This window comes from Patella vulgata, chromosome 6 (assembly GCF_932274485.2).
Source record: "Patella vulgata chromosome 6, xgPatVulg1.2, whole genome shotgun sequence".
NCBI classification, from domain to species: Eukaryota; Metazoa; Mollusca; class Gastropoda; family Patellidae; genus Patella; species Patella vulgata.
Genome location: NC_065884.2, coordinates 17,888,405 through 17,902,402, shown reverse-complemented (window position 1 = coordinate 17,902,402; position 13,998 = coordinate 17,888,405). Strand labels below are relative to the sequence as shown.

Below are 13,998 nucleotides of genomic sequence, written 5' to 3'. Positions count from 1 at the left end.
GATTTCTCTCTTTAAAAAGCTCAATTTGTATGTATGCCTATGTAATTTAGAGACGATGATGACAGATGTCCTTAACAGGAACCTGGCAAACCCCCTCCTGCAAAAATTCCTGGATCCGCAACTGCACTGACAAGGGGGATATACAGGTCACAATTCTATGGAATACAATCACTGCTTATTACTGGGCGACGTTTCAACTATCATTGTTTGATAATGACTAGAGAAGCCTAGTCGAAACGTCGCTCAGTAATAAGCAGTAATTGTATTCCATAGAATTGTGACCTGTATATTCCAGTTCAATTACTAAATGCCATTGAAACAATTGACAAGGGGGAACCACATCTGAATATCACGATTAACTTTCTCGGTCAACGCAGGGATCGAACAAGTTAGCGAACCAACGCCCTACCCACTGAGCCACCACGGTTCCCCCCTAAACGAAAAGGAAACAGATGTGTAACGTTACATTTAGACTGATCTTGTGGCTTTTTAAAAATTCTCTTTTAGTACCGTAGTCTATGCTGTCATATATTGAAATGTATCAAATGGGATTATTCCGAATAGGAAATGAAATGGGGTTTAACGTCCTACTGATCTGCTCCGTTTAGGCTAATGAAGACAGTTACTTGACCTCACTCTGTTGTGCCTGAGTATATGGGCATATGAAATATTACATGATATAGACATGAAATCGACACCCTTAATGAAATTAACCCCATCCACCCAGTATGTTAAAGGTTCATTACAGATGATAAGTAATTATAAATCATAACATACGACCTCAGATAACATTCATTTATAAGATTTTAATTAGCAATATGCCCTTTTAATTTATACCAGAGAGGTGACGAAAAGTCGTAACTGTCAACTACTTGTGGATTTAATTTCCTTCAAAACTATTTATCATGGTTTTAACGGGCTAACAAGATAAATTAGCAACACACACGTTTAAACGAAGTGAATTACTGGACGGAGGATCATTCTAGCTTCGGCTGTTGGTAGAGCGAGGTCGCATCGTTAGTACCTAAAGCCATTGTATTCTTTACTTTAAATTTATCCCTCTACTGCTTAAAGAGACGGACAATTAATATCCTATGTATTTAGCTGATTAGGCTTTATGAAAAACTTACCACCTCGGGGTTTTCCGTTGCAATCTTTTTGTTGAGTGAAAGCTGTCTGATATGACAGATTGGAAGTGACGTATATTGATGGGTTTATTTAAGGATTCTTGTGCTCTTTATGATTAGAAGCGGTGGATATATTCTTCCGTTTTACTAACCTTTCCACAGTGTTGAACGTGGTTGTGGGAGGGAGCGCACATTAGTCGGGACTAATAGCAACGAATTCAGAAGGAGTAGCTGAAACAAGTTGATTGTCGTCATGGCTAAGATTTCTTTAATGTTCTTGCTCTCTCTTATGAGACAACAAGGTAATTGTTATTTTTCACAATTATTTCTTTTTGCATGGACCATTTAAATAACAAACGGGTCCACAGCAGTAGAAAGTGATGACCTTAACAAGCCTTTTGCAAATGGAATTTGGGCATCTAAATTATATAATCTGTGCTTGGCAAGCCAATAGTGGACAAAATGATCTGCTGTCTGCGTTGCCATATATTGCTTTTTGCCATCTAATTAGAGCTAGATTCTACTATCTTTCACTGCTCACCGGTCACTCATTTACCAACTACATTCTGTCGAGATAAGCACAAAACAGTAAAATAATTCTTAATTGGACTGCTACAGCAGTTACTAATGATGTGAAGGACCACTGTTGACTTAAGGTTCCCTGAATAGTACCCGTGTTGAACAGTTCACCCAAGTGTCTGTTCTTCCGGTTACAGCAAAAGATGGATTTTGTCAATACCTTTGGCTGCACCAATTCCTTACAATATATATGCGTGTCCATTCAAGGTTAACTATTCATTAAGGTAAAAATTTAAATTATTGCGCAAGGTAACGTACTCGTGCACACGCTATGATTCTCTTTTAAGTGTTGACATTTTTGTGCTGCGATATAAATGCAATGACCAGTGTCGTGCACATTGTAGGTAGGCTTCATTTTTCAGACAATTTACCCCTTGATGATAACCAGTAAATTTATTTTTTCACCGGCATACTTTATTCACATATACTAACACTTTTATAACCCTGCGCATCTAGTTCTAACAATTTTCTGAATAAAAGGGGCAGGAGATTACACCCCAATAGCGAGGTATGTTACCCTATTATTCTTTATGTGTAAACATTGGTAATATTACCAATTAACAACTCACTTTGTATTGTAACAGGGAAGCCACGGTGGCTAAGTAAGTAAGACGCTGGTCCGGTAGCCTGGAGGTCGCGGGTTCGATCCCGGTGTTGGCCGAAAAAGTTCATTTTCCGGTCTGTGGTGCAGGATGGAGGGCCTGACAAGGACAGCTGTCTAGTCGTTCGGATGAGACAAATAACCGAGGTCCCGTTGGAATTCGATATAAGAGTAGACGGTAGCAAATTTCCTCATAGGACACTGCATGGAGTATGCTAGTCTTCATTAGCCTAGTTGGAGCAGAACAGTTGGACGTTAAACCCCATTTGATTTCATCTGGCTTCCTTAATGCATCCGTATAAAAATTACCTTTTAGTTTACTAACTATCACCAGTGCTTGAAAACGATAAGAGAATACTTATCGAAACGTCGTGCTATATGCGTATAAACCAGTGATTGATTTCCATATAAATTATATTCCTTATTCAATTGAGAAGTTAGCTTAAAATTTAAGTTGAACTTGTCCCAAAATTAAGACACATATTTACTGAATTGTCAATGCTTGGCCCAGAATAAAATAGACTGGAATCAACTTAGTACCTTAAAATAAATGACTTGACATGACGAATGTGTACGAATAAATTTGTTGTTAGGGTTAAAAATAGTTGAGAAGATGTACGTTTGGCTTAGTGAAAACACGTTTTTAATGTTTAATTTTATGATGTACCACACATGGTGACAGATTAAAATGGATTTCCCACATCATCAACTTCTACATCTTATATCCTACACTGTACACTGAAAGTGTTAAATCAAGTGGCCAGACGTCTACAGACGTCTCGTCGCTTTTAATCACCGCCACTCTGCAGTCTCTGAGTCAGCACGCACCGCTTGTCCTTTTCTAACTGTGTCGGAGCAGCCAGAACTAACTGAAACTTTACTGCGCCGATTAGGATAATGACGACAAAATATTTAACTAAATTACTAAAGGTATCCAAGATGGTTTTAAAAACAACACGTTGAGATCGTGCCTGTTAATTTTTTCAAATAATGTGTTAAAGTGGCTAAGTGAGTAAGACGATGGCTCGCTAGCCTGGAGGTCGCGGGTTCGGCGTGGTTTCTCCTTGTCAGTGGTACCGGACGGGGGACTGACAAGGACATCTGTCTAGTCGTTTGAATGGGACGAAATACCAAAGTCCTGTGTACCCATTGGTGTGCACGTAAAAAATCCCTTGGCAGTTGGAAATCGCTATAAGAGTAGGCTGTAGTGCCGCTGTCCGGGAAAAATTACACCCATAGCACACTGCATGGCGTATGCCCTAAGCATTAAAATTGGCGCGATTAAGGATCATCGCATGTTATTAAAAAAGATGCATTCGGATAATGTTCGTGCAACAAACGACGACTATTGGCGTCAGACGTATGTCGCATTTGATTATTACCATCAAGTTAGGACAAATATGCCTCCGGAATACTTTTCAAAACTTAATTCCACAATACCGATGATAAATTGCCCATTATAAGCTACTACATTTCACAACCTTTGGTTATAATTGTGAACGAGTTTTCAGACGCATATGAAAAGAATAACTTTATATATTTTATATTCCCTTTTGGCGCCAGTGCAGACATTTATGCAGTGTTAGAAGTACATTAAAGTCATGTAAAACATCAGAGGCTAAAGCCACTGGCATGCATGTATCAGAATCGCCTAAATTGAAGTAAAGTGAATTGGGAAGCCCCCTTTTCTTTCATTATAGATGCAATGAGTGAGGGTTGCTGCGTATATTTGCGCTAACTAGAACACCCTATTCCACTTCTCAGATATTACTTTAAAAAACTGAAAACGGGCAAAGGCCTATGGAGGTTCTTTTCTAAGAATAAAAAATATATGTTGAAAAATATACATTAGCTGTTTGAAATAAGATAAATAATTTTTTGATAAATTGAACATATTTATATATTCGTGTGACAATGTTACATATGAAAAAATCAAAACACTTATTCTGTTATTATATCTTTAGTATAGATATTGGATCACAAAAAAAAGAAAAGAAATTTGTCTTAGTGTTTTTTTGTCTAGGTAATTAACTCCATGCGTTTTCACACGCATGTCTTGTCATGAATGACAAATTCGTAGATTAATTTTGACCCCTCAAAAAATTCAAGAATACGATATAACCGTGTATTATATGGGATTTAGCAGATGAGTGATAGATCACAATATATTAATACTGCTAAGCTGTCAAAGAAGTACACTGAATCCAAACGAGAAAAAGAATTCCAAAGGACAAATTCGAACAAATGTTAAAATTCTTGTAGGCTAATGACTTGTAATAATACTATATGTAGAAATACGTTCATACAAGATTAGGCTTAAACGACCATGGATAAAATCAAATTTCTCTGTTATTAAGAATGAATTCCCACGAAAGTATTTTTATGGCATATTTGGTATATATGCAGACGCGTGTCCAAAGGGGTGTCCGAGAGGCCTACACTCATCGAACAAACAAACGTGCGAAATATTGCCTCCGTGTTGGTCTCAATCCACTCCAAGCCTTGATATCGGAAATGCCGTCTCAGATCTTTTGATCTTATAAAATTCTCGGATAAATTAGTTCGAATATGTTTTTAGCCAAAATGCATCTTCACCAGAACGAATATTCTGCATATTAATAGTTGCTATTATTTAATGTTACTGTAGTAAGGGCGAATTTAAGTAGGGCTACTTTGTTTTTACGCATAACCTTCTCAGATCTTCTTAACTTAATTTCATTATATATGGCGAATGTCATTATGTATGGAGAGAAAAAGATTTAATAATAATATAAATTCCGGTGGCTATGAACACCAGTAGAGTCACCCGTCAAGTTATTACTTCTGTTGCAGTTTCAGAACAGTAGGACGTTAACCCCTATTTCATTTCATTTCTGTTTCAGTTTCTGTTACGTTATGCGTAATGTATTTTCTATTAACGTACGGCTTTGATCTCCAAATCATCACGATGAGAGCAATTGTGATTGATTGGGTAGTAAATCTTTGATGGAAAACAACAAATTGAATGTAATCTGTCAATCAAGAATATTTCATTGAAATTAGTTTGAAAACTCTGTAATTTGAAAAAGAAACGATAATAAACCCAGCAGTTTGATTTATACACCTAACTCCTATGACAGCAAGCGGGGTTGGATGGCCGAGTGCATACCACGCACATTATCTACTCTTAAAATACTATTAGGAACTTGACCAAATTATATTACGCTAATATTCCCAAATAACTAACTATATAATTTATTTTCAGATCCCTCCCACAAAGCACAGAACTACCACTGGAGTTATCTGGGAACGGAAGGTAATATACATTTTGTATAAATTGAAATGTTATAAAATAAATTTTCTGCACGATTAAATTCTGTCTGCCATTTTAAATATTTAAAAGAAGATGCATTGTGCAATTATTTCCATAGGTCACAGCTACATTCAAATTTCCAAACAAAACGAAAATAAGATGGTCTAGTTAATATAGGGTATGATAATTTTATCATATAATATGACGCAAATCCGGAAACCTTTTTGTGTTAAGTCAGCACCCTTGACACCATTTTATGAGTAGAGAGACAAGCTAACGGTTTAATTACAAACTAAAGTTATGTACTGTAATACTATTACATCTCTTTCGTGATTTCTTAAAATTTATTCCATAATTAATTATGCAGAGAGAAGTGAATATTTGTTTTTCACAATTTTTATAATTTCGACACTGTTAAATATAAGATTTATAGTAGTTTGTAGGATATACTTCCTTTTTGTTTGTTAATGGTATAAACACGATTATTTATATATTTGGGCTTTAAATGTTATAGTTATATAAGCCTATAATCAACTCTCCAGAAGATCGATGGTGAAGATTTAAACGGATCGAAATACTATCGTCATTTAATGATTTGATTTAAAAAAATGGCGATAATAAACAATCTGTGTCACATCTTGTCAAAACTTTAAACAGTGATAACTTAGCTCAGTGTAATGTAAATTGAATGAAATTTTCAATATATTCATTTAAAAAAATGGCGATAATAAACAATCTGTGTCACATCTTGTCAAAACTTTAAACAGTGATAACTTCGCTCAGTGTAATGTAAATTGAATGAAATTTTCAATATATTCATTTTGCATTATCTATTTCCGAACTATTATAACAAGAACTGTCAATTCTTTTTCTAAATCTTAAATAATGCATCTTTAATAATATAAATAAGGTTGTGGTTTAATAATAATATTGCAATAGCAAAGATTTATTAATAATCTAAACCGCATTTTTGTTCATTAATATTTTACAATAGTAAAGATTAATGACGTTCTTGTTTATTAATAATATTACAATAGTAACTATTAAAAACATTAAGTTTTAATCACAATGTTGATTGAATGAAAAGATAAGACTACGAAATTTAACAATTTTCTTCCTCAATATCTGAAAACCAAATTTATATTGATATGTTTAGTGATTTACGTTATGATTTAGTTACAAATAAAATCCATCGTTATGTTGCCATTATAGAGGAGAAACAAATGGTCCAAATATAAAATCCTGTGGTACGCCTCATTTCGGAATTGAAATATATGCAGCGGGAAGACTCAAATAACTTTCCGTGTGTGCCCTTTAGTAATATTGCTACATTTTCCACATTCGAGTTACATAATTTAGATATTTACTAGGAGTGGAGATAATTGGTACATAACTGCCAGTTTAAATATAGCAAATGGGACACTGTAGACGACGAGCAGCCTTCTGTGACAATTTTAATATCGCTAAATCATTTATATGTCATCTCTTGAGACATTCATAAACCACAAAAAAAATATAGCTTCCATTGTACTGGAATATATTGCTCATATTTTGGACGGACAGAGTTGTGGGCTCAAATATGGACGGAATAGGTTTAACGCTTTTATACACGTTTCGGCCCACTGTGATTTATAATTCTACCTGGCAATGCATCTGTTACGTGCACGCCATCATGTACACGGGACCTCGGTCTTTCGTCCCATTACAACTGGCAAGGGAAAAAGAAGCTAGAGCCCCGGGACCTCAATAACTTTCTGCTTTATAAAATTGATCGCTTTCTTTTGCTTACATATTTTGTTTAACTTCAGGTCCATCATCATGGCAGAAACATTATGAACACTGTGCAGGGAAGAGACAGTCACCTATAAACATCGATACCAATACCGTAGTATATGACGAGACGTTACAAGACTTTGATTTATCGGAGTTTCATCTTCTAAGGGGATCTCAACATCCTATGATAGTTAACGTCACCAACAATGGTCATTCTGGTTAGTTTTGTTTAGTTTTTTAGTTTTAAAAATAGTCTAACTTCGGAATCATATGCCAGTCGTCAGTCTTTTATAATAATAAATGCAGGAATATGGCACCTGCGGGCAAGACACACACTACTCAAAAATTGAAAGAAATTAGCAACAATTCGGGGTAAAAACTATTACTCGCTTTTCTTGTAATGGTATAAAACAATTTAAAGCTAGTTAACACTAAGGATTATTTGTCAAAAAGGAAAATTCCTAAATCCTTGAATGTTACAAATTGCGAAGTTCTGTAAATTAATCAGTTTGTTATCTAGCTTTTCGCCACCGGACTGACAATCTCCAAGAATTGCATATCACCGAAGAAACACTACTAGTTAATGATTAGTGGTACTCAATTGGATATTTAAAAGAACATTAATTTATGCAGTTTCAGCACGCTTTTTGGCCCAAGTTTAACATTTCTAATGTGTTTGTTTTACAGCAAGTGCAAGAGTTCCTGGCGAGATACATTGTAGTGGTGGAGGATTATCGGGAGCATATAGAACAGCTGAGTTTCATTTCCATTGGGGTTCTATTGATAACCGAGGATCTGAACATGGAATCAATGGTCGCGTTTATCCTTTAGAAGTAAGCATTTACCAGTATTCGACTATAGATGGATTTTAAGATTTTAATAAATGATAACACAATACTGATAACAATCAGTTGCTGATTAAGAATTTTACAATCTACCATGGAAATTCATCATGCACAGTATATCGGAAAGGTGGCATTGTTGATGGTCTTGGCTTTTTGTCTTCTGTCCAAGAACTGCACAAACGTATCATTTGAGGACATTATATAGATAACAAGCTTTTGTTCTTCTGTTGCATATGCCAGTCATCACATGGGATATTCAAAGGCATCTTTACAACTATTGATTACTATTGATTAAATCTGATTTAGGTTATCATAGTAATAACTATTTTAATTCTTACAGATGCACGTAGTTCAGTACGCAGTAAAATATGGTAGTCTTGCAAAGGCTAAGACAAAACCTGATGGGTTAGCTGTATTAGGTACTATGTATGAGGTAAGTCGTATTTCTCTTGTTATTATGTCTGTCATTGATGTAAGCAAGATACAAATAGTTTTGGTTATGGAGATTATAAAAATCATTCTGATTAAAATGAAATGGGGTTTAACGCCCTACTGTTCTGCATCGCCCTGGTTAACAAAGACGGGCTTACGTCATGAGTTTCCGGCTACTCAATGCAAAGTTCCAATTGTCAAGTGTTCTTTTTCGTGCATACCAACGTGTCCATGGTACCCGAATGACAAGAAGCTGTTATTTACCAGGACATCGTCCAGCACCACTGACATTTGATTAACCAGACTGAAAATTCTAGAGGAAGATTCTCGGCCAACATCGGGATCGAACATAAGATTTCCAGATTTGTGAGTCAACGCTTTACTAATTGGGCCTCTGCGACTCCCCTGGACAGAATGAGAAAAAGATATTGAAATAATTCAGTTAATTTGCAATAGATATTTTAAAAATTTCATTATTCTCTTCTTTGAAAATTTTCAGATTTCTGAACAAGATAACCCGTCCTTTGAGCCAGTCGTTGCGGCCTTAAAAAATATCAAACACGAAGGTACGTATTCATTCAAATCATATTGGGGTTCAAAAGACATTGTATGTCGACGAATACTTTACAGGCACACTGAAGAAACGCAGGGTCCCTGCAAACTATCGTGGGCAGATAAATTCGTTTATATATACCTGTTTAGTCTGGATGCGTAGGAATTGAGAGTGGGACGTTTTAATCAGGACACTAATTCCTTTTACAGGCAATGAAGACTCTATAACTAATCTAGACTTGAGAAACCTTTTACCTAAAGATTCCAGTAAATTCTACCGTTATGAAGGCAGTTTAACCACACCGCCGTGCTTTGAAAGTGTTATTTGGACCGTATTTGCTATACCCCAAAAGATATCAGCACCACAGGTATAGACTGCATTTTCTTTCATAATCTGAAGCTTGAGCATTGCTTGTTTAGTCGTTGTTAATGCAATCCCATAGACTTCATAATAAAGATATATTTAACATTAGTGGCTAAGTAATTAGGACGCTGGCTCGCTAGCCTGGAGGCCGCGGGTTCGCTCCCGGTGTTGGCAGTTGGAATGCGATATAAGAGTAGACAATAGCACCGCTGTCCGGGTAAAATGTCCCTCATGGCGTATGACCGTCTTCATTAGTTCCCAATTTGTTTTTGGACCAGCAACTGGGTCCAAAACGTTGCAGATCTTGTTGTTCTTCTTGAGAGCCACGCTCTTCGAAAAAAGCCCAAGGCTCAGCCAATTCAAGTATGAGACTTTGCATGTTTGTTCCTTGGACAATTACACATCAATTGACGGACTTCTATAATCGCGTAAGTGTGCTTGCCACATTACAAATTATTCCAATTCAATACACTATTTTGACCTAAATTAAAGAGAATTTATTCTGTTTTCTGTTTAATAAATACTGCTTTGTAATGTCGTTGTTCATTTATGGAAATAAATGTTATTTTTTAAACAAATCCTTAATCTATAATTTCAGCTTGCCGTACTACGATCACTGTTTCTTGAGGCTCATGGCGATGCTGGGTTGAAACCGACTGATGGCCACAGTCACACTGTTAATGTCCAAAGTCAGCCTGGTAGTTCTACAACAAATTCTGTTAAATATTTAGTAGATAATTTTCGCCCCTTTCAAGTTCTTAATGGACGAGTGGTGAAGAAAAGCTTCAAAGAGTTACATCCCATCTCAAATACTGCACCAACTACTAGTCTCACACAAGCAGATATCAAACAAGTTAACACAGCAATGGAATCGAGCCACCCTGTTGGCAGTTCACCCAGCAACAACATAGGTAACTTCAATCTTGAAAATGGACACAAAACAATATTATCCGGAGCGAATGCTGTGCCAGGATTTAACGCAGCTAGTGACACCAAGGCCGCGGCAACTCGTACACAGATCTCGGTGCCTGAACAGCAGCTAACATCAATTAAACTTGGTAGTGCTAACGAGGCAATCCGACAGTCTAAAGCTGGCCTCAGTTCAATCGTCAATGAGTCACCACCACCCGCCTCCACACCTCCTCCACAACCAACAACTCTCCAAACAACACAAGCAATGGCAACGCATATCAACACTGTTAGCGAACCTACTGTGTCGATACCACCGCGAGAAGTACCAATCAACCCCATTCGATCACCAGCTTGGCTTCCGAAAGGAGCTGTTCCAGTACAGTCAAGTTCTACATTTCCACCTTCTAACACCGCTAATCTTCAGATAACTGGACAATTACCATACGAACAGGCGCAACAACCACAAAATAATCAACCTATACAAACACAAATACCGATCAGTACACCAAAAATAACCCAAGAACAACAAAAACAAGTTCCAAATGATCAATCTTATCGGCAGCTACAACAAAATCTCCAAGGTCAATTTCCATCAAATGCTCAATTCAGTTATCAACCAGAGACTCAAGCACTGATTCAACCCCAAACCCAGCATCAAACTCAGACAAATCATCAACCCCAGCAAAATCCGCAAAAGCACCAATCGCAGCAACAGCATCAACCCCAGTCACAGCCTCAAACCCAACACCAGGCACCACGACAAACACAACAACCACAGCCACAACAACCAACAATATACCAATATCAACGACAGGTACAACCAGCTGTTCATACACAGACAATATATAAACCAAATATAGCTCCACCAGCAAATACAAAACAACAAACCCAACATCAACCGAGTCAGTTTACCCAACCACAGCAGCAAGTAAGACCTCAGCAAGCAATTAGAACTCAACCCCAACAACATCAAATTGTCTATCAACCCCAACAACAACCTCCCCAACAACAACAACAGACTGTTTATCAGCCCCAACAACAACAGACTGTTTATCAGCCCCAACAACAACATACTGTTTATCAGCCCCAACAACAACAACCCCAACCACAAGCCTATCAAGCCCAAACCCATCAGGCTGTTTATCAACCACATCAGCAAGTTCAACAACAGGGTTTTCAACCCCAATCTCCGCAACAAGTGGTTTATCATCCACCCCAGCCACAACGGGCAGCTGTGTATGTACCGCAACCTCAGAATCAAGGCTACATCCAGGCCCAGACTCCACAATATGTTTACCAACCACAACAAAAACAAAGAAACGCCCAGCAAGTGTACGTTCCACAACAACAACCACCACCACAACCACAGTCACAGCCACAACCACAATACGTGTACCATGCACCAACTGTGCAACACTCGTACAAACCACAACCAAATGCACAGAACACATATCAACCACAACAACCTAAGCTACAACGTCAGGTTTATAAACCCCCACAACCATTCTTCCCAGGACAAACTCGTCCAGCATCACAAATTATAAATCAACATAACACAAACTATGATAGAGGAACAATGGTCCAGTCTCTGAGGAGGGCTGAACCTGCAGGGGCCTCTACCCCTAACCCCTCTAGAACAGCTAATGAAGATTCGCCGTTTGTTGTGATAAAGCCAATACGGACGCCTGTTAGAGTGCGGACTGAATACGCCCAAGGAATGTATAATGGTCATAATGCCCCGAACTATTCGCCTTTAGATTCCGTTATTCGTTCAGTGGGTTTAAATTCCATGACGAGTGAGATACGTTAAGTCAAATGTACATTCAGCGTGATTCAAGAGAAATCTGACTCTGTCCCCCGAACAGATAAAGCTGGATCTTCAGCAGAAGAAGAGAACGTAGGAGCATCAAATCAGTAGTGTCTGATAATGTACTTATCCTGGTGTAGCATTATTAGTGGTCTAATTTAATCCTGAATTATATTATACAGATTTTGCCATGTACACTTGTAATTGATGGAAGTGGAGAACTATAGGCGGGTGTGTTTTATTTGTTCGGTGTAAAATACGTTTAAACGAACGTTAACGAATACGAAGAAAAAATGTGGATAATTTATAAACTGATATGAACTAATATATTATCAGACTGACCACCGTGGTCCTATGCTGTAAATATGTAAATATTCCCAGAGACACGATTCTTTATTTTTAAGATTCTTTAACTGGTGTTGTCAAATAAAAATGAAACAATAAGCCATTGATTTTGTGTACTTGATTGACGTCGATTGATTATTACAATTGAATAATAAATTAACGTGAATCGACCAATATCTGTGTCTAATCGTTCCGGTGGTATGATAAAACGAGATATCTCCAACAACAAATGAAATGAAATGGAGTTTAACGTCCTACTGTTCTGCTCCTATACTGGGCTAATGAAGGCGGGCATACGCCATACAGTGTGCTATGAGGGAAATTTTGCCCGGGCAGCGGCACTATCGCCTACACCTATTTCGAATTCCAACTGCCAAGGGATCTTTTACGTGCATTCCAATGTTTTTCGTATCATCCGATGGACTAGACAGCTGTCATTGTCAGGCCCTCCGTCCTGCATCACTGACAAGGGGGAACCACGCCGGAAAATCTGGATGAACTTTCTCGGCCAATGCAGGGATCGAACACCCGACCTCCAGGCTTACCCACTTACCCACGTGATCCCCTCTCCAACAACAAAGCCCATATCGTGGTTCATAGTAATATAATAAAAAGCGTATCCCATACTAAACTTTACCAATGGCCAAATGTGGATAATCAGCAGAGGGAACATGTTCTTCCCTGTAACCATGTATTAAAACTATATCCAGCCATAAATCGTGATTAATCCTCGGTTAATTCATCTTACGGTGAGATCCGCCCATTCCTGTCTTTATAGATTGATAATCTCTACTACCCGAATTAACGTCAATCTAAAGAATGCGATTGTGGTGTCTCATCGGGGCTGACAAATGATTATCTCAAATAGCAAATCATTTAGAGATTACCAACTAAAATCACCATTTATCAGATACTATATGAGATCGTGGTGTGAAATCGGGGCTGACGGTTGATTATTTCAAAAAGCAAATCATTTTCGAGATTACCAATCAAAATCACCATTTATCAGATACTTTATGAGAGAGGGGGGTGGGATTTAACGTTCACTCGACACAAACTGGGTTGTTCCCGGAAAAACATGGTCGGGGGAAACTGAGGGACCCAGAAAAATCCAACAAAGGTGGACAGATGAACACTCTCCTTGTCACGTACAAGCCTGGAATTTAAACCACGCCACTTGACTCAATGACAGATTGTATGAACTAGAACACACGCATTAGACCATGTCCCGCTCCCCGACCCTTTGATACTATATAACACATTGGACGGTCTGGTGGTATTTATGAAAATAGTCGAGGACACAAACAAAGGGGGTTCCTGGATTAGTCTTAACAGTATATTCAGCAAGTTTGAGTTACCATTTATCCAG

General features: G+C 37.7%; 1 protein-coding gene across 1 annotated transcript; it reads left to right on the top strand.

The window, feature by feature from the left end:
• Positions 1 to 1,251: 1,251 nt before the first annotated feature.
• LOC126824230 (putative uncharacterized protein DDB_G0271606) lies at positions 1,252 to 12,663 on the top strand. The gene is made up of 8 exons (XM_050553421.1): positions 1,252 to 1,429; positions 5,552 to 5,602; positions 7,408 to 7,590; positions 8,060 to 8,205; positions 8,558 to 8,650; positions 9,149 to 9,215; positions 9,412 to 9,569; positions 10,164 to 12,663. Exons 1-8 carry the CDS (start codon positions 1,381 to 1,383, stop codon positions 12,285 to 12,287), a joined length of 2,871 nt encoding a protein of 956 aa, XP_050409378.1. The 5' UTR covers positions 1,252 to 1,380; the 3' UTR covers positions 12,288 to 12,663.
• The last annotated feature ends 1,335 nt before the right edge of the window (positions 12,664 to 13,998 follow it).

Bases quoted from the DNA above. Each gene is read 5' to 3' on its own strand.
- LOC126824230 (XM_050553421.1), top strand. From the start codon at position 1,381: ATGGCTAAGATTTCTTTAATGTTCTTGCTCTCTCTTATGAGACAACAA. The intron at 5,603-7,407 runs GTAATATACATT...GTTTAACTTCAG, and splicing joins GAGTTATCTGGGAACGGAAG to GTCCATCATCATGGCAGAAA. The intron at 8,206-8,557 runs GTAAGCATTTAC...TAATTCTTACAG, and splicing joins GTCGCGTTTATCCTTTAGAA to ATGCACGTAGTTCAGTACGC.